Source organism: Chiloscyllium plagiosum, unplaced genomic scaffold, assembly GCF_037043375.1.
Source record: "Chiloscyllium plagiosum isolate Xiang-an unplaced genomic scaffold, Cpla_swu_hap1 HiC_scaffold_7, whole genome shotgun sequence".
NCBI classification, from domain to species: domain Eukaryota; kingdom Metazoa; phylum Chordata; class Chondrichthyes; order Orectolobiformes; family Hemiscylliidae; genus Chiloscyllium; species Chiloscyllium plagiosum.
The window spans coordinates 73,647,997-73,675,301 of NW_028270145.1; the positions used below are offsets into that span (position 1 = coordinate 73,647,997).

Here is a 27,305-nt window from a genome sequence, read left to right on the forward strand (position 1 = left end):
CGAAGGGCCTGTTCTGTGCTGTATTGTTCTATGTTCTATGTTCTAAAAAGACATAATTAATCAGTTTGTGAAAGTTATGTTGCAGTAGTCATGTCACTGGGTTAGAAGCTTTGGGTTTGAGTCCCATGCCAAAAATCTGTAAGCCACATGCATTCACAAATTGGTCAAAGAAGTTGGTAATCAACCTGTAAATCTTCTAATAAATCTGATGGATGCCAATTAAAAGTCAGATAGACCTCTGGTCAGGCATCCTGCAGCCCATTGTAGTACTCTGCCCAATACTCCACACTTCTGGGCAGAAACCCTAAGAAAAAGGAGGAGAGAGAAGGCAGACAGACAGAGACACAGTTTGTATTTTCCTACATTCTATAACTAACAGCAGTATTGCTGACATTTTGAATAAGTAAAAATAATCTACTCCAAACATCTGCTTTTTGACTCCTCTATTACTTCTGCCAAAGGAACCACAACTTGGAAAATGAACAGGTGAATTCAGCAAGCCACAAACTGAAATTACTAATAACTTACTAGCCAGATAGATCACTTTGATTGTCTCTTGTATTATCACATGTGCAATGACATTCTTAAGTCAAAAGATCATAGTTCCATTTTTGCATTTTAGCTCAGAAATGCATAAAACAGTCTCTGACTCTCCCACAACACTCAAAAACAGCTACAGTTCTTCAACATTGTATAAATATTCATTCTTCACTTGCTGGAAGATTGCATATTCTTAGGGATACGAATCTTGGAGCAACAAAAGTAAACATCCCAGTAGGGTGCACTAATTGCAATTATTTTATTCCAATGATGTTTTGTTTAAAATCTGAACCTAAAATTATTTGAAATTAATTGAAATGTATACTTAATAGGTACCTCACAAACTATACATCAGGACCAAGCAATTTAATTTCTTTGATAACTTCAACAATGGTTGTTTTCTGAAGATAACTGGTTGTGCTGTGTACAATTCCAATTCAGTAACTCTGCATCATACTTTTCAAACATTTGTCTGTATATGATGTTTCAACATTACAGTGGAGAAGGAAAAGACTGGGAATGATGGAAAGGAAACAGGGAGGACACATGCAGCCGATTTAGAAATGTAACCTAACCCAAGGCTACAGTCCCAGGTCAAACCGTACTATTCATAAATTGGATGCTGAGTTAAGCCTCAGATCTCTATCTCACACACATCAGCTATTTCAATGTTTGTAATATCACCCATGTTCGACCTGTCAGTTTTGTTGCTGGTGGAAACCAAGCACTGTCCTCATTATCTCAAGGCTCAATTTTTTCTCTTTTCTCCCAGTCAGCTTTGAATTCTCTCCTTTGCACAAGCTTCAAGATTTCCAAACTTCTGCTTCTTCTGTCCTATCCTAAAATTTCTCTGAACCATCAGTGGGCTTTGAGCGTTACCTGGGTCAGAGTGAGGGATTTGGGTTTAATTGAGTGGGTCGCCTAGTCAAGGGAGGAGAGCTTTGAGGGGCCCATGTGGGGGGAAGGGTTGTGTAGAATCAAAGGCCCTGTTAGGGGCTGGGGATTGGGGGGATCTGCAGCAGTAGATCAAAAACCCAGGATTGGATATTGCAGGCCTTGTATTAATGTGGGACAGTCATAGGTCAGAAGTGTGCTGGTGGTGAAGAGTGGGAGGAAACAACAATTTGCTGGGATGAGAGTATTGAAATCCAGATTGGATTGGGGCTGGGATCGGAAGCCTTAGGTAGTTTTAAAAGGCTTGGGAGGGTGTGGACGGGAGATAGAACAGGTCTAGGGAGAGGGTAAGTGGTTCTGGTGAATAGTGGATTGTGGATCATGATAGGGAAAACAACCAGATCCAAAGTGGCGGAGGATGCTCTGATGTCGAGGGAGGGGGTGGGGGGCAGGGATGGGCAAGTGCCCGAAGACAGAGCCTCCTAAGACAAGCATCTGGATCCTGTGGGAACCTGTAAAGACACTCATGTGCTAAATTTGTCAAACTTTCATCTCGTTTCATCATATTTTCAGTTCAATGAGCTGCTGGGTTTCCCAATACTCAGGAAACATGACTATTATAATAAGAATTATAATCAGGCTCACAATATTATTCTCAGATTTTATGTTCCAACTTGGCTCCTTGGAGGAGTTTGGCTATTTACCCACTTCATGGCCTCTCAAAGCCACAATTGGGAGGTTGGGTTGGAGGTGGGTTTGAGTTGGGAAATAGATTTTGTGGTCTTTAATCCAAACCACCTTATCAAAATCCCCTTCTTTCTTCCAAGTGAAAACACCCTACTTTTCACAATTATTGCATGTTATTTCATTCTTTCATTTCATTCTCCCAGTTTCTCCATCCCTGTTGCATCTGTTAGTATAATGCCACTTCCCACAAGGCTGCCTCGAACATGATCTCTTTTTCCTCAATCGAGGAATATTTCATGAGGTATGTTGTACAAAGATAAATGGAGTAGTCCAAATAGATTCTGACCAATGTACTATACTACAGATGCATTAATTTCTTCCTTTTATAATTCAAGCACCTTGAGATATGGGCAAATATTCCATTAACCTTTCTCATTGCTTTTTGCAATGGTTCAGTAGCTTTTGAAGATTTATTTATTTAGCTTTTGAAATCACTTTGCTCCTCTACAGTTCCAAGATTTTCATTCTTTTGAAAATACTGTGATGTACAGGAGATCACAGCATTCAAGTGAATCTTTGAGGGATTGAAACATCCTTCCAAAAAATTGAAGTCAACTTATTTGTCGAGCAGAAAACATTAACAGCTAGTGTGCTTCCAATTAAACCTGTTGGACTATAACCTGGTGTTGTGTGATTTTTAACTTTGTACAGTCCAACACCGGCATCTACAAATTATTCTACAATATCTTTACCTACAATAAAAGTTACAAAAACTTTCAAATTCTTTATCTTTAGTATCTGGTGCAAACACTTCACCAAATTCGTTCTGTGGCATTTTGGCTATGGTATCATCGTAAGGATCCCACTTCTGATCAGACTGGCTGCTTTCATTTTCAGAATCAATCTTCCACAACAAATCCTCTTTCTCTCCACCCAATCCACATATTGTTTGAAGTTGAAGGGTGGTGAGGTTGACTACCATTGACATTAAGGCACCATTTAATTGAAGTGACATTAAGAAGCTCAAGCAAGACTAGAGTCAATGGGAGCGAGGGAGAACTGTCTGCCTGTTGGAGTCATACCCACCACAAAGAAAGTGGTTGTTGTTGTTATAAGCCAATCACACCCTACACCACAAAATGGCTGAAGGTGTTTTTCAGTAGAGGTTCCAGGACGACTTCACCAATGATCTTCCCTCCGACAAAGTCAAACTAGAGGCATGCTGAGTTAAGGTTAAGTTCGGTGTTCAGTTTAATTCACAACTTCTCAGATACTGAAGCAGTTTGTGCATGGATGCAATATGAGCCAGACAATATTCAGCCTTGGTGCAGTAAGAATCAAGTATTGTATCCCTGATAATCGTTCGATCTATCTCTGCCTTAAAAATAATGAAAAAGTCTGCTTCCACCATCTTTCTAGGTAGAGAGATTTAAAAACTCACTACCTTCAAAGAAAAAGCTTTGCCTAAATTATGTTTTGATTGGACAACACTGATTTTTAAACAGAGACCCATAAAAGGAAACACCCCCACCCCACAAACCTTGTTAAGACCCCTGAGGATTTGGTGTGTTTCAATCAAGGCATCTTTTAATATTCTAAACTCCAGTGAATACAAGACTATCTTGTGCAAACTTTCAACATATGACAACCTGCCTATTCCAGAGACGAGAGTAAAATCTTCTCTGAACTGCCTCCAGTAACTTACATCCTCCCTTAAACAAGATTTGAAGGTGCCGGTGTTGGATTGGGGTAGACAAAGTTTAAAAAATCACACAATACCAGGTTATAGTCCAACAGATTTATTTGGAAGCACTAGATTTTGGAGAGCTACTCCTTCATCAGGTGTTGTGGAGCATAAGATAGTAAGATACAGAATTTATAGCAAAAGTTTACAGTATGATGCAAATGAAATGATATATTGAAAAAGACTGGATTGTTTATTACCTCTCTCATCTTTTAGAATGACCATACTAGTTTCAGCTCTTTCTTATGTAAATCCCAGAACTTTTTTTAATGTTACATTCTCAAGTGAACTTTAACAATAGGTGCCATGTCAGCTCAGATAGTGCATTGAAAGTGTAAGGTTAAAGTCTGCCTGTCTGTGTCACAATGTATACAGGGGAAACTTTCCCCTGCCACCGCAGGAACTGTAAAACCTGCACCCACACCTCCTTCCTCACCTCTATCCAAGGCCCTGGAGGAGCCCTCCACATCCATCACAGTTTTACTTGCACATCCACTAATATCACTTATTGTATCCGTTGCTCCCGATGCGGTCTCCTCTACATTGGGGAGACTGGGTGCCTCCTAGCAGAGCGCTTTAGGGAACATCTCCGAGACACCCGCACCAATCAACCACACCGCCCCATGGCCCAACATTTCGACTCCCCCTCCCAGATGAAAATATGTTGCTGGAAAAGCGCAGCAGGTCAGGCAGCATCCAGAGAACAGGAGAATCGACGTTTCGGGCATAAACCCTTCTTCAGACTCCCCCTCCCACTTTGCCGAGGACATGGAGGTCCTGGGCCTCCTTCACCGCCGCTCCCTCACCACCAGACGCCTAGAGGAACAACGCCTCATCTTCCGCCTCGGAACACTTCAACCCCAGGGCATCAATGTGGACTTCAACAGTTTCCTCATTTCCCCTTCCCCCACCTCACCCTAGTTCTAAACTTCCAGCTCAGCACTGTCCCCATGACTTGTCTGGACTTGTCCTACCTGCCTATCTCCTTTTCCACCTATCCACTCCACCCTCTCCTCCCTGACCTATCACCTTCATCCCCTCCCCCACTCACCCATTGTACTCTATGCTACTTTCTCCCCACCCCCACCCCCACCCTCCTCTAGCTTATCTCTCCACGCTCCAGGCTCACTGCCTTTATTCCTGATGAAGGGCTTTTTCCCGAAACGTCGATTTCGAAGCTCCTTGGATGCTGCCTGAACTGCTGTGCTCTTCCAGCACCACTAATCCAGAATCTGGTTTCCAGCATCAACAGTCATTGTTTTTACCTTGTGTCACAATTTGCAGACTGATTCTATTTCGAAAAAATGGATTTACAGAATCTTACATGGATTCGTGCACTTTTTGAGCAAAATAAAATGTAATTCTGCAAGTAGAAATTCACCCCACAAACCTTTATGCGTGTGCATGCATGTGGATGTGTGTGTGTGTGTGTGTGTGGGGGGGGGGGGGAGGGGGTGGGGGGGGGAGCCATGTGAGTGTCTGTGAGAGAGTGTATGTATGTATATGTGTGTGAGTGTAAAGGGATGTAGGTCTGTGAGAGGGTGCATGTGTGGGTATCCCATGGGATGGCCTCGACCAGGACCTTAGCTTCATGTCACACTACAGTTGACCCCACTGCGCACGCGCGCACACACACACACGCACACACACACACTTTTCCCATACGCATCCCACCACTCTCACATCCACACACGTACCTTCTCACAGACTTATACCCGTTCACACTCAGACCATACTCATAGACATTCACATGCCCCCCCACACATGCACGCACACAGGTGAGTTTAAAAGCATAAAGGTACATAAATCTCCAGGACCTGATCAAGTTTATTCTAGGGTATTGTGGGAAGCTAAGGAAGAATTGCTGGGCCTCTAGCGGAGATATTTGTATCATCTATATCCACAAGTGACGTGCCAGAAGACTGGAGGGTGGCTAATATTGTGCCTTTATTTAAGAAAGGCTGCAAAGAGAAACCTTGGAACTATGGACTAATGAGTCTGAGATCAGTGATTGTTAAGTTGTTGGAGGGGTTTCTGAGACTTAGGATTTACATGCATTTGAAGAGGCAAGGACTGTTTAGAGATAGTGACCATGGTTTTGTGCATGGAAAATTGTATCTCACAAACTTGATTTGAGTGTTTTGAGTATGTGACCCAGAAAATAGATGAGGGCAGAATGGTAGACTTCATCTACATGGAAATCAGTGAGGCCTTTGACAAGTTACTGCATGGTAAACTGATTAGCAAGGTTAGATCACATGGGATTCAGGGAGAGATTGCCAATTGTATACAAAATTGGCTTGAAGGTAGGGGACAGATGGTGGTGGTTTTTTTGGACTGGAGGCCTGTGACCAGCAATGTTCCACAGGATCAGTGCTGGATCCACTGTTTGTTAATTATAAATGACTCACATGAGAATATAGGAAGCATGGTTACTAAGTTGCAGAAGACACCAAAGTTGTTAACATTTTAGACAGAGGAAGGTTATCTAAGATTACAAAGAGATCTTGATCAATTGGGCTAATGGGCCAAGGAATGAGAGAGGGGGTTTAATTTAGATAAATTTTGAGATGTAGCATTTTGATAAGATGAACAAGGGCAGAGCTTATACAATTAATGGTAGGGCCCTGGGTAGTGCTGCGATGGTGTTGTTGTCAGCATATTGAAGCTTCAAGATGGAGATGGTGGAGATCTAGCCCTTGAACCTCTTAAGGTTGAACAACCTGCCTTCCATGTAGTAAATGATTTGAACTCCCTTGAGCAAATTTTAGTCAGTGACATGGAGGATGGTGGCAATGAAGATGGTGAACAGAGTGGGTGCAATGATGCAGCCCTGCTTAACCCTGTCTCCACAGTGAAAGGTTCACACCACAGTTGCTAAGCAATGTCACAGACATGTCACAATGCAACAGTCTCAGCATCCTAATGAAGTTATCAGAGTAGCAGCAGCGTGGCAGTTTCCACCAGAGACTCTGGCGGTTAACTGTGAGAAAGGCATTAATTAGGTAAATGAAGACCATGTAAAGTGGTTGTTTCCATTTCTGACATTTTTCTTGTAATTGATGTGATGTGAAGATCATGTCTGTTGTTCCTCTGGACAGATGGAAGCCACACTGCAACTGAAGGAATATATCCTCAGGTAACAACAGAAACCTATCGGCAAGGACATGTGCAAGTACTTTGTCAGTGGTTGACAGAAGGGAGCCTCTGTATTTCCCAGTCAGCCTCATCACCCTGTTTTAAAATGGTCACAATCAGAGCCACACTGAGCTCCCAGGGGAGTTTGTCTTTGAGCCAAATCTTCAAGAACCAAGCATGTATGTGTTCATGGAACTGTGGGCCACCTCTCTTTTAGGATATCTGCAGGAATCTCATCAGGATCAGCAGCCTTGTTGTTTCTTCGGCTCCTTATGGCATTTTACACTTCAGTCAGACTGGAAGGTTCGCCCATGACACCTTGCATGGACTTCTGGGGGATTTGGTTGATGATTTCCCAGTTAACATTGGTATTATGGTTGAGGGGTTCTTGTAAATGCTCTCTCCAGCGGGTGTTTATTTCCTCATTGTTATTGTGCAGTTTTTGTGCATCTTTCAAGTGCATGGAATTTAGACCACAGACTGTGTATTGCTTTGTTTGTGCTAAAGAAGCCTCTTGTGTCACTGACTCAATCTACTGGAGTTCCAATGCCTTATCAGTCGACCAATGGTTCTGAGCTCCCTTATCGTCTTCTGGACATCAGCCTTAGCTTTGGCAATTGTCCTTCCTTTGCCCTTGCAGTTTTTGTCATTATGCCAGTCAGAAAGACTGTTCTTTTCTTAGAGATGAGCTGTTCAATTTCCATGCCATCAAACCAGCCCCGATGGTTTCTGGTCTTGTACCCGAGAATGTTATTGCAGGTACTGAGAATGGTTGATTTAAGCAGACTCCAGTATTCTCCTCTGGGTATTCCTGAAGTCAGTTTTTAGCAAGTGACGCCTGTAGATATTGCATAATGACCATGTCACTCAGGCTCTCGATGATAAGTCTTGGCCTTTCTGAACCCTCCTCTTTCTGTATGATCTGATAGACATTGTGGAATGGATAAGGCAATGATCAGTCCAGCAGCCATCTGAGCCAATCATAGTCCTGGCAGTCCCTGGAGCGAACAATGACATAATCAGTGAGATGCCATGGTTTCGAGTATGGGTGCCTACAAGATGCTTTGGATTTGTTTTTCTGCTGGAAGAGTGTATTTGTGATGGTGAGGTTGTACTATGCACATTTTGTGAGAAGGAGTTGATATTGCCAATACTTTTCCTTCCTATGGTGCCATTCCAACAGTTATGATCTCAACCAATCCTGCCATTTAAATCCCAAGAAGAATTACCTTGTCCTCTTTGGGGATCCTTGACAATAGCGTGTCAAGGTTGGCATTAAATATTTCATTTACGTCCTCCTCTAAGTCAAAGGTTGGGGCTTACGCGCTCACAATTGTAGCCATCTGATTGTTAGAGAGCATCAAGTGAATGTTCATGAGTCAGTCATTGATTCTCACAGGAAGTTTAGAGAAGCAACTCATGAGCTTGTTCTTAATTGTGAATCTAATACCCTGAGTTCTCAGCTCATCAGCAGCCTTCCCCATTCCGAAGAAGGTGTAACCACCTTTTGCCTCCTTTGGTTGCACTTTGTCTGCAAAGCAGGTTTCAGAAAGAGCAGCCAGGTTGATCTGGCATCTCTTCAGTTCTCTGGCTCTGATTGCAGTTCTTCTCTCAGGTTGGACACTGTTCATCAGGGGTCTTACATTTCAAGATCCAAAGTTTATTATTCTTCATCTCTGACTGTACGTGGATGATCCCTCTGGACGTGGTAATCCAGTCAAGCGTTTTAGATTCATAGAGTCATAGGGATGTACAGCATGAAAACAGACCCTTCAGTCCAACTGGTCTATGTTGACCAGATATCCTAACCTAATCTAATCCCATTTGCCAGCACTTGGTCCATATCCCTCTAAACATTTCCTATTCATATACCCATCCAGAAGCCTTATAAATGTTGGAATTGTACCTGCCTCCACCACTTCCTCTGGCAGCTCATTCCATACATGCACTACCCTCTGCATGAACACATTGCCCCTTAGGTTCCTTTTAAATGTTTCCCCTCTCACCCTAAATCTATGCCCTCTAGTTCTGGACTCCTCCACCCCAGTTAAAAAAAACCTTGTCTATTTATCTTATCTATGCCCCTCATGATTATATACACCTCTATAAGTCACCCCTCAACCTCCGATACTGCAGGGAAAACAGTCCCAGCCTATTCAACCTCTCCCTATATCTCAAGTCCTCCAACCCTGGCAACATTCTTGTAAATCTTTTCTGAACCCTTTCAAGTTTCACAACATCCTTCCGATAGGAGGGAAACCGGAATTGCACACAATATTCCAAAAAGTGGCCTAACCAATGTCCTGTACAGTCGCAACATGACCTCCCAACTCCTGTATTCAATACTCTTACCAATAAAGGAAAGCATACCAAATGTCTTCTTCACTCTCCTATCGACCTGTGACTCCACTTTCAAGGAACTATCAACTGTGCTCCAAGGTCTCTTTGTTCAGCAATACACCCCAGGACCTTACGATTGAGGGTATAAGTCTGGCTCTGATTTGCCTTTCCAAAATGCAGCACCTCACATTCATCTAAATTAAACTCCATCTGCCACTCCTCAGCCTATTGGCCCCTCTGATCAAGTTTGAGGTGATCATTAGGGCACTTTTTCCAACCCTCTCCTCAACTGGGGTAAGCAAAGCGGATCCTGTACAGGGCTGCTCAGTCATGGGCACAGCTACTGAAATGCACTAACTGCCTCATTTAGGAATAAAGCAATCAAATATGACACTGTGCCTAATGTGTCAGTTTGTGCCCAGGGACTTCCAGATATCACAATCCTGCCCCTACCCCGCCACTAGCGGATTGCCATCTGACTTTTGTTCAGGATGTATGAAGGGCTGGTACCTCTTGAGAGGAAGCTTGAGCATATATCTTTTAATGTGGGGAGGCTGGTGCACTGACAAGCCACCACATGGACTTTAGCAGATAGGGATCGAAGCCCAGTGGCATGGAGACCAAGACGACTGGCCAGTAAATTATAGAAGATTTGGAGAAAACATTTTTCACCCAGGGGCTGGTGGATATGCAGAATGCAGTGCCTGGGAGGGTAGTTGAGGCTGGAAATCTAAAAACTTTTAAGAAGTAAAATATTTTACTTTCAAAACTGCAGCTTCTGGAAATCTGAAATAAAATCAGAAATTGCTGGAGAAATTCAGCAGGCTGGGTAGCTTCTATGGAGAGAACACCTAGTTAACTTTTTTAGTTCCACTCTGATGAAGGATTAGTAAACCCAAAACGTTGACCGTGCTTTCTCTCCACTGTTACTGCCCAACCTTTAAAATATACTTGGTTGAGCACTTGAAATGCCATAAAATTCAAGTCTATGGAACAAGTGCTAGCAAGTGGGACTAGTGTAGATTTAGAATAGTTTTTTTTGTTGGTGCAGATTTGAGGGCTGAAGGGCCTCTTCTGTACTGTATAATTCTGTGATAGAATACACTCCACTTGCCTGAATAAATTGAGCTCCACTAACACTCATGAAGCTCGATATCATCCAGGACAAAGCAAAAAGAAAAACAGGACACAGATAAAGAACAGCAGGTTCATGGGAACAGTATGACATGCAATATCCAAGTCACCACTACCATGATTTGGATTTTTATATTGTAATTCCTTAATTGTCACTGGATTAAATTCCTGGAACCCTCTTACCAAACCGCATTATCAGTGCACGTTCAATAGACAGACTGCAGTAGTTCAAGAAAGCATCTCACCATCACCTTCTCAAGAGTAATTAGGAAATTGACCATACATACTCACCTGGTCCATGATGGTCATGCAGCATGAAAAAATAAATTTGTAGATCTTTGGGTAGATCTTCAGATGAAGGGAAAATTGGAGGCTGGAGAGGTTAGGAAAACAAAGGGAAGATGAGAAGTGGGAGTAGGAAAGAAGAGATTGGAGACCCAAATGCTTATTGGAATTGGGATTAAGGGGAAATTGGATCCAAAAAGCAGCTGAAAACTCTCAAGAAGAGATTGGATAGGTCAAAGTGTGAGGATTAGAAAGGTTGGAGAATTCCAGTCATGATGAAAGGGTGAAATGTAAGCTCATTCTAAGAGGTAAGTGGAAATAACAGTTCTGGTATCCAGCACTCCCCAACTCCCTACAGCCATTTGATTGTCCAAGGCTAAAAACATTCAGCTGGCCAGCGTTAAGTATGTAACAGTGAGAAAATATAAGGCCGGAGCCTCCTTCAAATACTAATTTATCTGTTAGATTGCTTAAAGCAGGTTAATTGCCTATAATCTACTCTGCTTCCACTAAAACCAAAAATAGGTCGGTAACAGGTTCATTGGCATCAGGATTCAGATTTTTACATTATTTTGTCACACTTGACCCAAACTCACGACTATTATGGGTTAAAAATCTTCCCATTTTACATCTTATGTAGCTTGACTAAGTATGACAAGTAATCATTAGTTGTCAAGTTTCTATATGTAAATCATGACCTAAAATATCACTTTTTAGAATCCCTATATTGTGGAAACAGGCCCTTTGGCCCAACAAGTCCACACTGACCCTCCAAAGGGTAACTCACACATATCCATTCCCCTACCTCTGGTCAATGCACCTAGCCTACACATCCCTGAACACTATGGGCAATTTAGCATGGCCAGTTCACCTAACCTGCACGTCTTTGGGCTGAGGGAGGAAATCAGAGCACCCAGAAGAAACCCACGCTGACACGGGGAGAATGTGCAGGAATTGAACCAGATTCCCTGGCACTGTGAGGCAGCAGTGCTAACCACTGAGCCACTGTGCCTTATTCTGTGTCAGACTTTAATGTAAATGTCCCTCCAGTTTTGTGATGGTTAGAAAGTGAACTAGCTACTTTCACAATTAATAAAAAGAACAGGCAATAAATGCTGTCTAGACTGTGATACCCATGCACTACAAGAGGAAAAACAATTGTGACACCTTTTGACCCAGAAGCAATATAATGAAGAAAACTTGTAATCTCTTTTAAATGTCTGTGAAGTCTATAATTGCTTTAAAAACATTTTAAAAAGGATTGTTGTTGAGTTTGCTTCATTTGTAATGAGATAAATTGAAATTTTCTTGGATCCATGGAATCTGGTGAACTTTGGCCTGAAAGCAATACCAATATCAATGCCATGTGGCCAGACACAGAGTAGAGATGCAGACACAAAGGAAGGCTACAATAGAGGAGTAGAGAGCGAAAGTGATCAGTGCACAGATATACAGCAAGAGACAGTGAAACATACTAAATTATTGTGACAAGTAAGGCGGCCAGGTCTGTCAATCAAAGGTTGGCGTGGAGACAGAGCGGAAGAGTCGGACATCGCACAGAGCTGTAATAATTGGGGACTCCATAGTGAGAGGAACTGACCTGGGTTTTTGTGGCAGCAGGCGGGACTTAAGGATGGTGTGTTGCCTTCCTGGTGCCAGGGTTAAAGACATCACAGACAGAGTGCAGGAAATCCTCAAGGACGAAGGTGAAGAGCCAAAGGTGGTAGTGCATGTCGGCACAAATGATGTCAGGAAGAAAAGGAGGAATGTACTGCAGCAGGACTTCGGAGAATTAGGAAGAAGGCTGAAAAGCAGGACGTCCAAGGTGGTTATCTCCGGTTTGCTTCCAGTTCCTCGGGCTGGTGAGGCCAGAAACAGGGAGATAATGGACTTGAACGTGTGGCTGGGGAACTGGTACAAGAAGCAAGGATTTAAATTCTTGGATCACTGGGGTATGTTTTGTGGTAAGCATAAATTCTACAAGAGAGACAGTTTGCACCTTAATAGGTTAGGGACCAGCATTCTGACAGGCAGGTTTGCTACTGCAACACAGCTATGTTTAAACTAAGTAGCGGGGGGGAGGGGACAAACTGGATGTTTAAGAAGGAAATTGGAGGGAAAGTTAGAACAAGGGAAGTCAAGAAAGACAACTGTATCAATGAGGCAGAAAACTCAAAGGGATCATGCTGTAAGGTTGAGTGAAATAGGAGTTGATGGGAAGGGTGAGGGCAGTAACAAATTAAAAATACTATACATGAATGCACGAAGCATTAGAAATAAGATGGATGAGCTTGAGGCTCTTTTGGAAATTGGCAGATACGATATTGTGGGGATAACTGAGATGTGGCTTCAAGTGGACATGGCCTGGGAAATGATTATTCAAGGCTACACATGCTATCATAAGGACAGACTGACGGGCAGAGGGGGTGGGGTGGCCATGTTGGTAAGGGATGATATTCAGTCCCTTGCGCGGGGGCACCTAGAATCAGGGGATGTAACTTAGATTAGATTAGATTACTTACAGTGTGGAAACAGGCCCTTCGGCCCCGCCGAAGCGCAACCCACCCATACCCCTACATTTACCCCTTACCTAACACTACGGGCAATTTAGCATGGCCAATTCACCTGACCTGCACATCTTTGGACTGTGGGAGGAAACCGGAGCACCCAGAGGAAACCCACGCAGACACGGGGAGAACGTGCAAACTCCACACAGTCAGTCGCCTGAGGCAGGAATTGAACCCGGGTCTCTAGCGCTGTGAGGCAGCAGTGCTAACCACTGTGCCACCGTGCCGCCCACTGTAGAGTCAGTGTGGATAGAGCTGAGAAATACTAAGGGTAAAAAGACCCTCTTGGGAGTTATCTACAGGCAAACAGTAGTCTGGATGTCGGATGTAAGTTAAATCAGGAGCTGAAATTGGCCTGTTGCAAAGATGTTACTACAGTTGTTATGGGGGATTTCAACATGCAGGTAGACTGGGAGAATCAGGATGGTATTGACCTCAAGAAAGAGACTTTGTGAAGTGCCTCAGAGATGGATTCTTAGAACAGCTGGTGCTGGAGCCGACCAGGGAGAAGTCAATTCTGGATCTGGTTTTGTGCAAAGAACCAGAATTGGTCAGGGACCTCGAAGTGAAGGAGCCATTGGGAAGTAGTGACCATAATACAATAAGCTTCAATCTGCAATTTGAGAGGGAGAGGGTACAATCGGAAGTGACAATATTTCTGTTGAATAAAGGGAGCTATGAGAGAGGAGCTGGCCAAAGTTCAATGGTGCAATACCTTAGCAGGGATGACAGTGGAGGAACAATGGTGGATATTTGTGTATAATGCAGAAGTTGCAGAATCAGTTCATTTCAAAAAGGAAGAAAGATCTTAGGAGGAGGCATGCGTCGCCATGGCTGACGAGGGAAGTTAAGAAACATATAAAGTTAAAAGAAAAAGTATAACATAACAAAGATAAGTGGGAAAACGGAGGACTGGGAAGCTTTTAAAGAACAACAGAGGATTACTAAGAAGGAAATACGCAGAGAAAAAAATGAGGTACAAAGGTAAACTGGCCAATAATATAAAGGAGGATAGTAAAAGTTTTTTTAGGTATGTGAAAGGCAAAAAAATGGTTAAGACTAAAATTGGGCCCTTGAAGACAGAAACGGGAATATATTACAGGGAACAAAGAAATGGCAGAAGAATTGAATTGGTACTTCAGATCTGTGTTCACTGGGGAAGACACAAGCAATCTCCCTCAGGTAACAGTGGCTGAAGGACCTGAACTGAAGGGAATTTATATTTGCCAGGAATTGGTGTTGGAGAGACTGTTAGGTCTGAAAGTTGATAAGTCCCTGGGGCCTGATGGTCTACATCCCAGGGTACTTAAGGAGGTGGCTCGAGAAACCGTGGATGCGTTGGTGATTATTTTCCAGAGTTCGATAGATTCGGGATCAGTTCCTGTGGATTGGAGGGTGGCTAATGTTATACCACTTTTTAAGAAAGGTGGGAGAGAGAAAGCAGGAAATTATAGACCAGTTAGTCTGACTTCAGTGGTGGGAAAGATGCTGGAGTCTATTATAAAGGATGAAATTACGACACATCTGGATAGTATTAACAGGATAGGTCAGAGTCTGCATGTATTTATGAAAGGGAACTCATGCTTGACTAATCTTCTGGAATTTTTTGAGGATGTAACTCTGAAGATGGACGAGGGAGATCCAGTAGATGTAGTGTACCTGGACTTTCAGAAAGCTTTTGATAAAGTCCCACATAGGAGATTAGTGAGCAAAATTAGGGCGCATGGTATTGGGGGCAAAGTACTAACTTGGATTGAAAGTTGGTTGCTGATCGGAAACAAAGAGTAGTGATAAACGGCTCCATTTCGGAATGGCAGGCAGTGACCGGTGGGGTACCGCAGGGATCAGTACTGGGACCACAGCTTTTTACAATATATGTTAATGATATAGAAGATGGTATTAGTAATAACATTAGCAAATTTGCTGATGATACTAAGCTGGGTGGCAGGGTGAAATGTGATGAGGATGTTAGGAGATTACAGGGTGACCTGGACAGGTTAGGTGAGTGGGCAGATGCATGGCAGATGCAGTTTAATGTGGATAAATGTATGGTTACCCACTTTGGTGGCAAGATCAGGAAGGCAGATTACTACCTAAATGGAATCAATTTAGGTAAAGGGGCAGTACAGAGAGATCTGGGTGTTCTTGTACACCAGTCAATGAAGGTAAGCATGCAGGTACAGCAGGTAGTGAAGAAGGCTAATAGCATGCTGACCTTCATAACAAGAGGGATTGAATATAGAAGCAAAGAGGTTCTTCTGCAGCTGTACAGGGTCCTAGTGAGACCACACCTGGAGTACTGTGTGCAGTTCTGGTCTCCAAATTTGAGGAAAGACATTCTGGCTATTGAGGGAGTGCAGCGGAGGTTCACGAGGTCAATTCTTGGAATGGCGGGATTACCTTACACTGAAAGACTGGAGTGACTGGGCTTGTATACCCTTGAGTTTAGAAGACTGAGAGGGGATATGATTGAGACATATAAGATTATTAAAGGATTGGACACTCTGGAGGCAGGAAACATGTTTCCACTGATGGGTGAGTGCCGAACCAGAGGACACAGCTTAAATATATGGGGTAGACCATTTGGGACAGAGATGAGGAGAAACCTGTTCACCCAGAGAGTGGTGGCTGTATGGAATGCTCTGCCCCAGAGGGCAGTGGAGTCCCAGTCTCTGGATTCATTTAAGAAAGAGTTGGATAGAGCTCTCAAGGATTGTGGAATCAAAGGTTATGGAGATAAGGCAGGAACAGGATACTGATTAAGGATGATCAGCCATGATCATATTGAATGGTGGTGCAGGCTCGAAGGACAGAATGGCCTACTTCTGCACCTATTGTCTATTGTCTAAATCCCTGTCTGGAAGAGGTCATTTCCTCCTTTTGGTTGAAAAGAAGGAAAAAGCTCTTGGAAGGATGTTGTTGTCTGGCTAAATAGCTTGAAGAGTTCCATATTTTATGAGATGTGGCCAAACTTTGAACAAGGATATTGATGGTTGACTGGTTGAAAAGGATCTCTGGAAAATTACATCATCAAAAGTCCCATGACTCAATGGTAGATAAGTTTTATAACAGTTGCCTTGCTGAAGAAGGGCTTATGCCCGAAACATCGATTCTCCTGTTCCTTGGACGCTGCCTGACTTGCTGCGCTTTTCCAGCAACACATTTTCAGCTCTGATCTCCAGCATCTGCAGTCCTCACTTTCTCCTGATGTTAATCATGCCTATCATACTTAAACATGCAGACTGTTATGGATAAGACTCTTGACATACCCTTTGTGAGTGAAGACCACCATATTGTGCAATCATGTAGTTAAAGAATGCCATACATGGTAAAGGGTAATGTTTGGGTTGTACAAGTTGTATCTTTCTTGTATTGACAATTTAAATTGTTTTTATATAATATGATATATCATTATGTGTTTCTTAATTCATTTGACTTGCATTGGTTCTGATTCATGTTCAAGTAAACAAAAGATAAGAAGTGACATTTCATTGGTAATTTCTTCATTTGTGGGTCCTTTTTTAAGCTGATTATTGTGGTTTACTTATCTACTGTAAGGATCATAACAAAATGTAGAATCCAATTCAAGTTCAATGAAACTATGAACATGTGCATCATTTAGTAATAATAAAATACCTGAAAGTGTCAAGATATAGACTCTCATCGAACTTCATCTGTCATAGGTTCATTTGGTCAATTCTATCTATATTCTTTTTCAACTTTCTTGTCCTATTTCTCGGAATTAATTTTCAAACTTGGAAGTTCATTCACCTCCCTATTTGTACTTCCATCTCATTGAATTATGAGTGGTAATTGCAAGAAAACCTTCATAGACATATTTTTGAGTCATCTTTTAGTCACCACTGTTAAATCTTCTGGCTCAATTGGTAGCATTATTCCCTTGGAGTTAAATGGTCTGGATTCAGACAGCAGGATAGACCAGACTGAGACTCAATACAAAAGGAGTGCTTCATGTCCAGAAGGATTAACTTCAGATAAATATTAAACAAAAGTCCTGTAGCCTGGTCAGTTGAAGTTCCTATTGTTGGAGGAACTATTTCTATTTTGCTGTGGTACAAATGACCACAGAAGATCTCCTGATATGATTCAAAGAAGAACAGTGAGCTCTCCTGCATCTTGGCCATCATTACCTCCTCTATTAATACAGCATTTTAATTACTATTTGTTCTGAATGAGAATTGGCTGCTATCCTTGCCATAATACCAAAAGATTACTATTTGATTGCTTAATGATTTTACGTATATGTGACCCCAATGGTGGGCACCATTTATAGGCAAATTGCAGGAAATAACAAAGTATATAGAGTAATAGAAATGAAATACATCAATTATCTGAACATAAACTTGGAAAATAACAGTTTAAAAGACAAAAAAGTGAAGGGATTTCTGAAACATGTCCAGGAGAACTGTATTAATAATTGGGATTTTAGTCCAAGGAGAAAGAATGTAGTGTTGGATCTAGTTTCCAGCAATAAATTAGGGCATGTGGGAACATATTTCATTGAAGACCATTTGGGAATTGGTAATTTAAAAAAAATGTTGGGTTTTCGGTTATTTTTGCGTAGGCAAGGAAAATTTAAACATGAAATTATTTCACGAGAGGAGAGCTAATTTCAATGAATTGAAAAGAGAATCGAGCCCAAATTGATGGAATTGGCAGACACACTTGTAAATGGTCAATAGGAGACCTTCAAAGATTGTGTGAATAAGAGTCCATATTTTGAGAGTTGAGATTATGATGGTGCATGAAACCAAATCGTATTCCTTAGCTGTTGTCATAGTTGAGATTAGCAAAGGATTTCCCTGGTTAATTCAGTCAGAAAGGAATAAATTAATTGTTTTCACATTCTCAATGAAATGCAATTATTAGCCTAATTTTTCATCTAGGGTTCTCGATTTAAAGAAAAAATGAACAACCATGTATTATTTTTATGCAAGCTGCTACATGGTCAAATTATAATAATTTCCCCTGTAGATTTCAGGTACCACTGATATATGTTATAGAGGCACAGAGTCATAGACATGTATAGCACGGAAACAGACCCTTCGATCCAACTCGCCCATACTGACCAGATATCCCAACCCAATCTAGTCCCAGCGAGTTTTGAGAAGATTTGTAGCTCAGGTTGACCCCATCTACCACTCCCTGAGAAAACAAACAGGAAATAACATCACCACAGGAAATGACATCACCAACCCAAAGAAATCCAAGCATATAAATAAAAAGCAGGAATCGTCAACAGTGCTTTGACCAGAGGCCCACTGAAGACATTACCTAGTAGAGTGACAAAACATCTGGAAATGAACCTTCCGGCTCAGCGAGCAAACCTACATCCAATCTAGTCCGACCTGCCAGCACTTGGCTTATATCGCTCCAAACCCTTCATATTCATATACTCATCCAAATGCGTTAAATGTTGCAATTGTACAAGCCTCCACCACTTCCTCTGGCAGCTCATTCCACACATGCACCACCCTCTGCATGTAAAAGTAGCCCCTTAGGTCTCTTTTATATCTTTTCCCTCTCACTTTAAACCTATGCCCTCAAGTTCTGGAGACCCCCACCACAGGGAAAATACCTTGTCTATTTACCCTATCCATGCCCCTCATGATTTTATAAACCTCTAAAAGGTCACGCTCAGTCTCCGACACTCCAGGGAAAACAGCCCCAGCCTATTCAATCTCTCCCTATAGCTCAAATTCTCCAATCCAGGCAAAATCCTTGTAAATCTTTTCTGAATCCTTTCAAGTTTCACAACATCTTTCCAATAGGAAAGAGAGCAGAATTGCATGCAATATTCTAAAAGTGACCTAACCAATGTCTGCACAGCCGCAACATGACCTCCCAATTCCTGTACTCAATACCTGACCAATAAAGGAAAGCATACCAAACATCTCCTTCACTATCCTATGTACCTGTGACTCTACTTCAAGGATCAATGAACCTGCACTCCAAGGTCTCTTTGTTCAGCAACACTCCCAGGACCTTACCATTAATTATATAAGTCCTGCTAAGATTTGCTTTTCCAAACTGCAGCACCTCACATTTATCTAAATTAAACTCCATCTGCCACTCCTCTGCCCATTGGCTCATCTGATCACATCCAAATCATTTATATAAATGATGAAAAGTAGTGAACCCAACACTGATCCTTGTGGCACTCCACTGGTCACAGGCCTCCAATCTGAAAAACAACCCTCCACCACCATCCTCTGTCTTCTACCTTTGAGCCAGTTCTGTATCTAAATGGCTACTTCTCCCTGTGTTTCATGAGACCTAACCTTGCTAACTAGTCTCCCATGGGGCACCTTGTCGATCGCCTTACTAAAGTCCATATAGATCATGTTTACCGCTCTGCCCTCGTCAATCCTATTTTTTACTTCCTCAAAAAACTCAATCACATTTGTGAGACATGATTTCCCACGCACAAACCATGTTGACTATTCCTAATCAGTCCTTGCCTTTCATGTACATCCTGTCCCTCAGGATTCCCCCCAACAACTTGCCTACCACCGATGTCAAGCTCACAGGTGTATAGTTCCATGGCTTCTCCTTACCACCTTTCTTAAACAGTGGCACCATGTTAGCCAACCTCAAGTCTTCCAGCACCTCACCTGTAACTATCAATAATACAACTATCTTGAATATTTAATAAATGTTATTTGAAACGTAAGAACTCTAAAACCTTTTAAAAGTAGTGTGACTAACTGAGTTCATTGTACTCTGACTTAAACTAGAAATTAAAAAATGTCACAGACTGTAATTTAATCCTTTCCAAAGTATAACATGACAACAATATGCTAGAATTGGAATAGTTTGCAATAGTTTGAATCATCTGATTGTGTGCAATAATTTCTACGACAATTGTGACACATTTCATAATGATGGTATGGTATACTAACACTTAGACACAATGATGCAAAATATTTGGGTTGGAGTTTCCATTTTCTCACAAAAATAATCTGGCACACCTGTTAGGAATTTAACATTTAATATTATAAATTGCTAGTTAAAACTGTTATATTGAAGATCACAATCATTCAATTCTTTCCACACTAGCCTCAGTCCAATTGTGTGCAGTTGATCAATATGCAATAGCCAAAATACCATGCCCACTGTAACGGGCGTCCAATCATTTTACAATATCACAATCTCATCTATTTTTACACACATATTGAATAGAGCTCGAAAAGACGCAAACAATTTTACATCACCATTGCTTTCCAAAACAAAGAAATTCTACTTATATCTGTGTTTTTGGCAGGCTATCCATGAGCAAACATCAGAACAGGCCTATATCCACAGTTTAGACTCACTGAAACAGAAAAGCTTCTAAGCAGGTTTGACAGGAAAGATGCTGGGAAATACTTTTCTGTTTCTGCAGAGTCTAGAGTCTCTCTGGAGTCTAGCGGATAATAGATTAATTAATTGAGATTGAGATAAGGAATTTTTTCATTCAAAGGGTTGTGAACGTTTGAAATTTTCTATCATGAGAAACTGTGGATGTTTTGTCACTAAGAATATTCAAGGCTGAGACAGAAATATTTTTGGACATGAGGGGAATCAAGGATTTGAGGTAAATGAAAACAAAAAGTGTTGGAGAAACTCAGCAGGTCTGGAAGCAGCTAGGAAAGAGCAAGAGTTAATGTTTTGAATTTATTATGACTTCTTCTAAACAAGAGATTTGGGGATCAAGTTAGAAGGGGAGTTGAGATTAAAGAATGACTATGATCTTGTACAGAGTAGTACAGCAAGCCTGAGGAGTCATTTGGCCTGTATTTGCCCCTATTTCATATGTTCTTAGGTTAGTATAAGAGACCATAAATAATTTTAAACCTTCTATATTCATTATTTTGGTGAGTATCTTAATATATAGCCCTTGAGTTGCCAACTCAGAGATTGAGCCAGATATTTTTAATTTTTTTTATCTCATGAAGATCATTCAAACTTTTTAACACATGAAGACAAGCGCATCAAAGGAGGTAAAATCTAAATAAATCTGATATGTCTATCACAATGAAGGTTTCACAACGTGCAGGTGAGCAAATATTTTGTACTTGAGTGCTCCATAAAAGTGATAAACTTATGATTTTTTTCCTCCTTTGTCATATCTGCTGACAAGAGTAGAATGTGAACATGAGATATGAGAATATGAGATATCAGTTATAAAAGCACAACTTTGAATAATGTGCCAACATCAGAAAATAGCTGTAGCCATGTAACTTAAGGTGACATACTCTATTATTCAGCAAATAATGGAATTAAAATTTAATACTGAAAGGGTATATTAAAAGCCAACCACCTTACATACAAGGGTAAGACAAACACTTAATCAAAAAGGGATGCTAGTCCTAAATAAATGAGAACCAGATCCATGTCATCGGGTGCTAATAATATCCAGCTCTAAAAGTAGAAAATTTACTTCAATTGTGAAAATCTTTAGTAACAGTAATTATCATTAAAATGACTATAATAAATTATTAAAAGTAATATTGCAAACATACCTTTGCCCAAGAGGGACATCACCTACAGTTAAGTAAGTGGGAAATTCCACTATATTTGCAACTGGATAAGCATGCAAGGGAACAAGTAGAGCATCATCATCCTGCAAAAGTACGATAATTATTGTTTACAATTACAATGTATGTCATATGTTGGAATGAATATCGTAGGTAAAGATGGAGAAACTAGAAAATGTCACAGTCACCCAAAAAAGAACAACCAAACAAATGGCAGTTACAAGGAGAATGCCTGTTGTAATTTAAACTGGAGATGTATCTAACAATCAATTATTTGTCTTATAGGTGAATAAACCTGCTGCCAGGCCCAAGTTGCAGCAGTAATATGATTATCATTATATTAATCATTACATTTGCCTTCTAACTTTTTTGTGCTTCAATTTGCTTCAGCAAAGAAAGAGGAATGAATCAAGCACAGGTTGTATCTCTGTAATCTAGCAACCACTATACATCATGTTTCCCTTGTAACGTCACCCAGTAAGTCTACATGATTTTTATTCACATTACTTTCTGTTACACTTTGTTATGTTTGGATACCCTAAATGTGTAAAAGCATGCCAGATGGATTATAATATTGGAAACTGTATGTTATGTAATTTGGCAGGAAGAATAAAGGAACTGAATACTAATGGAGAAAAACTGCAGAAAAATACAACATGGAGATTTTGGAATTGTTATGCATAAATCACAAAAAAGCTAGCACACAGGTTCAGCTATTAACAGGAAATGCATTTAGAATGTTGGCCTTTATTTCAAAAGGAATGCAGTATAAAATTATACAAGCCTTACTAAAATATATGCTAGCTATACCACACTTAGAATTCTGTGAACAGTTTTGGTTCCCTTATCTGAGGAATGATATACTGGTGTCAGTGGCAGAACAGAAAAACTTCGCTAGGTTGATTCCAGGAATGGGTGATCTTATGAGGAGAGGTTGAGTAGGTTGGGCCTGTGTTCATTGGAGTTTAGAAGAATGAGAGTTGACCTTTTGGCAACACAAAAGATTTTTTGGGGATTTGAAAGGGTAGATGCTTACAAGTTGTTGCCCCTTATTCTTAGAAGTTTTTTTTTTTAGAATTAACAAGGTTAAGCAGTAATCTTATTGAGGTTTTCAAGATATTAAGAGGAAAGGACAAGGTAGATAAAGATAAACTAGTTCCATTGGTCAGGGATTCTAGAACTAGGGGGGAGATCTGAGAAATAGCGTCAGGATATTCAGGAGAAATGTTAAGAAGCACTTAACACACACAAAGGGTAGTAGACATTTGGAACTCTCTTCCACAAACAGCAATGGTTGTTAGAGCAGTTGTTAATTTTAAATCTGAGATAGATAATTTTTGTTAAACAAAGGTATTATGGGACACGGGCCAAAGATAGGTATGTGGAATTAGGTCACACATCTCATTGAATGGCAGAACAGACTCAAGGAGCTAAATGGCATACTCCTGTTCCTGTGTTTATAGATTCCTTGTGATAAATGCCTGTTGTTGTTTAAACTGGAGATGTACCAGATGTATTATCTGAGGATGTAATCTCAAAGTAAGACAGTTATGAGGAAAAAATTCCACTCTGTGAGTACTGTATCCGTGGAATTCCTTACTGAATAGGGCAGCAACAGCTGAGATAGACAAATTTTTAATCAGAGAATCAAAGGTTATGGGGAAAATGCAGGTAAGTGAAGTTGAGGATTATCAGATTGCATTAAGTCGTGGAGGAGCCTTGATTAGATGAATGGCTAGAGTTTTCCCTCCTGGTCTCTGCTGTCTGAAAAAGCCCAAGCAAGCCCATCAGTTCACGTGTTAGTTAAGGATTGGCAACTAACTGGTCCAGCCATCAACACTGACATCCCATGAACGATTAAAAGAAAAGCTGTTTAATTCCATCAAAAATCATCCAATTGATTAGGCACGCTTTATTTTTACGTGTTGCATGGTCCACAGCTAGAACTCCTACAAAAGTGAATGCAAGACTACATTAACAAGAGACATCAATGGAAAATAATTTTAAAACTCACCTTACAATGAATACGAATACTGTCATAATAATATCGCCATTCGTTTGGACAGAAATTGACAGTAACATTAAATGACATTCCAGGAACTAGATGATTCTATGAGATAAATAATAAGACATGTAAATATCCTAAAACTCTAAAATACATTAATAGTGCAGAACAGAATAGCTTTATTGTTTTGTGCGATTTTTGTTTGTTAATACGGAAATACTTAAATAGAATGTACATTCTAGTAAACTTTATGTGTGTCTTTTTTTTTCCACTACGGCCAGACTAGAATTTAGATTAGATTGGACAGAGTTTTCTTTCCATTATACGTGCATCAACTTTTCTGTTTTTGGATTATATTGGAGATTCCCTCACCATGGTTCCTACTTTACTCTCTTTTCTAACCCACATCCAACTTTAATCATCACGTGATATAAAATAGCATCCATCACTATGCTAAACCTCAGACTTTCCATATATTTCTCAAATTCCTCAACCACATTTAAAAATAAATTGCTTACTTTCCTGCCCTGTTTCCTTCAAAACTTATACAGCTATCTATCTCAAATCTCTTCCTTCACCAAATTCTTCTCCCTTGAGTTCATGTAATTTTAGTCATATTTTCTATGATTCCAACCTGAAACTCAATCTATTCTGCCCCATTAGTCAATTTCTTTATCCACTCTGTTTTTGTTAAATTCACATTTTAAATTTATTTCCCTGCAACACCATTTTTTTCTGTGTAATTTACTGCTGCTAACATCCACCATCATGTTGCAGTCCTAGGAAAAAGAATTATTAAGCTCCCCAGCTCTCACATGATACTTTGTTCAATTCATCCACCGTGACAAAACAAAAGAGCCAATGTTCTCCATTCAGGATAATTGACTGCCTTGACAATTTCTTTCATGTAATGCTTCTCTCTTCATATAATTTCAGATAATTGCGAATCCCTACAACTCCACTAGGACTGAAGACATTTTTGTCACCTCGATTGCATTTTCCCTAAATTCTATTAACCCACTGTTTTCTGGACTTAGTGATTTCAGGTATGATCATTCCTTCTTTATATTATCTCACTTGAAAATTCTGTGGAGAGATATAGGGGGAAAAAACATATACTGGTATAACAAAGTTGCTTCAAAAGATGATTGATTAGAATAATAAGCACTAGATTGGACCAGGCATCTCAAATCAAGCATTCAAGAGTCAATGTGAGGAAGAAAATTAATTTTCCCTCCAAAGGTCCTCTAACTGACACACAGTAAAGATACACTACAAACATACAATTGAATAAAACCAAAACTACTCACCTTCTTTATATATCTGACTTGGAAGTACTTTGTCTGAGGAGGTAGGATGTGAACATTTGTCATTGTTGAAGAAACATTGACCAATTTCTGCAAAGACAAATTATTTAAGAACTTTTGTATTTAATGTTTTTAAAATATCTTTTTATATCCACAGTATGATACTTATGTAACACTTCATTGAATTTGTCATTTTGGGAATAACAACATAATATGTTTGATGTGTCTTTTATGAGGGCCAAAAGTTCATTAGAAAATCAATACAAGGAAACAGTAGTGGACAGTAAATATTAAAGAAGGTATCTTAATGTGCATTAATGAATTAGTTTCTTAATTTAAAGTAATGCTGGTAAATTAATTATCTTACAACTCTATTTCAGAACTATCCAGTGAGTAATTTCTTAAGCTTCTCTCCTTTCCTTTTGGAATTCTAATGGTGCATTCTAAGCTAAATTTGTTGTCACTGTAAGATTTACAAAATTTAGGAATAGTCTTGGGTAACTGTGTGTTGAATTATAAGCTTGCATGGAGAATAAAACTCAACGCAGATTGTTTGGATTGAATAGCATGTTCTCATATAATTTCAATGAGGAGAATAATATAGGGACCTGTGCAAACTGGCTATGGCAACATGTGAGGCAGAATTTGGCAAGAAATGTGGCAGACTCATCTCAAGAGCAAGATTTCTTGCTCCATCTTTTATGCTTTTCACAAGCAGCATGGTGAAGTTCTTGCTGGGCAATGGCAAGTTGCTAATTGATGGTGATTATTGTATGTTAAACACCTTGTTAACAGCCCAGATCACCTCATTAACATTCAGTCTTCCATCTCACCAAACACACCAAACAAACTCAAAGTCAGGAAGACCAAAAGGAGAAACAAAGCAAACACCTGACAGTTTCAATTTGCTGCTTGTTTCAAATGGCCAAACACCAGCATCTCAGGGCATGCTATGTGAGCAACTATCACACACATCCAATATCCACAGACACTCACATCTGACATATATCAGCTTCTAACAACCCTCATGGTACATTTCTGATCCACTTACAAGATACTTCTGCACTTCAGTACTGCGCTGGGAGGTGTCATTATAATGTTGCAGCAAGGACATTCTGCATCAGGGATGCATCCAGCTAATGGGCTCTTCACTTGCTCATACCATTCTGAGCTTACCTGGATGATTATAGCATCCATGTGTTGCATTGGTTTGCCTTGTCTTTTAGCACTTTGTCCTCTCAGCCAGAGATATCATATAACTGCTGCCTTGCCTTGCTTTGTAGCACAGACAAAGGCAGGAAGCTCATCATAGCTGTTAGCAGACCTTCAAGTCAAGGGGATAGTCAGGGGCTTCCTGCACAGGACGTCAATAGCAGCTGCTAATACCAGTCCAAAGTAGTCAGAGTCAAGATTTTCTGCTCATCAGGGGTGAGCAGCCATGTGCCAGGCAACCCAGTACCAGACTTGACACTTCAGTGTCCTATCATTGACTGTCTTCCTCATGGAATGAGAGAAAGTCATGTATTACAAGAGATGAAAGTGGGCGACAAGCTAGAACTGTTGGTGCCATGGAGATGTTTGCTGAGCAATTGAGTAGGCAGCACAGGGGGTTCACGGGATGAGTGGTGCCAGGAGTTGGGGTGGGTGAGAGCATTTGGGGAACATTTTGTAGGCTATAGTGAGAGTGGTAAAGCATGAGCTTTGATGAGAAGTGGGTACAGTAGCAGAGATCAAGTGAATGAGATGTACGGGGGAGAGGATGGTGGAACTTAACCAGCAGAGTGGAGGAGCACATTGGCCTCCTTTCTACCATGTTGGGTATTCCTCCAGATGGCTGAGAGTGCTGTAGCCTGGGAAGCAGCCTTGGACCAAGCTGGCATGGTTTGGATTGTGGCCCTCCACTCCTGATCTTGGGGCTTGAGGAAGTCATAATGGCACTACCCTAAGCAGCTGGACCCCCAGGACCTGCCCACAAAATGGGATGTTAATTTCCCTCCATCTGAGTCAAAAGTGTGGTGCTGATGAAGAGTTTATGCTCGAAATGTTGACTGTCCTGTTTCTTGGACGCTGCCTGATTGGCTATGCTTTTCCAGCACCACACTTTTTGACTCTGATCTCCAGAAT

At 40.7% G+C, this 27,305-nt stretch overlaps 1 protein-coding gene across 3 annotated transcripts in view; it reads right to left on the reverse strand.

Moving 5' to 3' along the window:
• Window positions 1-27,305, reverse strand: part of cfap221 (cilia and flagella associated protein 221) — a 263,805-nt gene that overhangs the window by 196,276 nt on the left and 40,224 nt on the right. For all 3 annotated transcript variants that reach the window (XR_015757537.1, XM_043693986.2, XM_043693987.2), the window contains 3 exons: window positions 25,185-25,271; window positions 23,884-23,979; window positions 21,855-21,955 (listed from right to left, as the gene is read on the reverse strand). Coding sequence is in view for 2 of the 3 variants with exons in the window: in XM_043693986.2 (XP_043549921.1) it covers window positions 21,855-21,955; window positions 23,884-23,979; window positions 25,185-25,271 (284 nt within the window). In the remaining variant the exon portion in view is untranslated. The remainder of the gene's footprint in view (window positions 1-21,854; window positions 21,956-23,883; window positions 23,980-25,184; window positions 25,272-27,305) is intronic.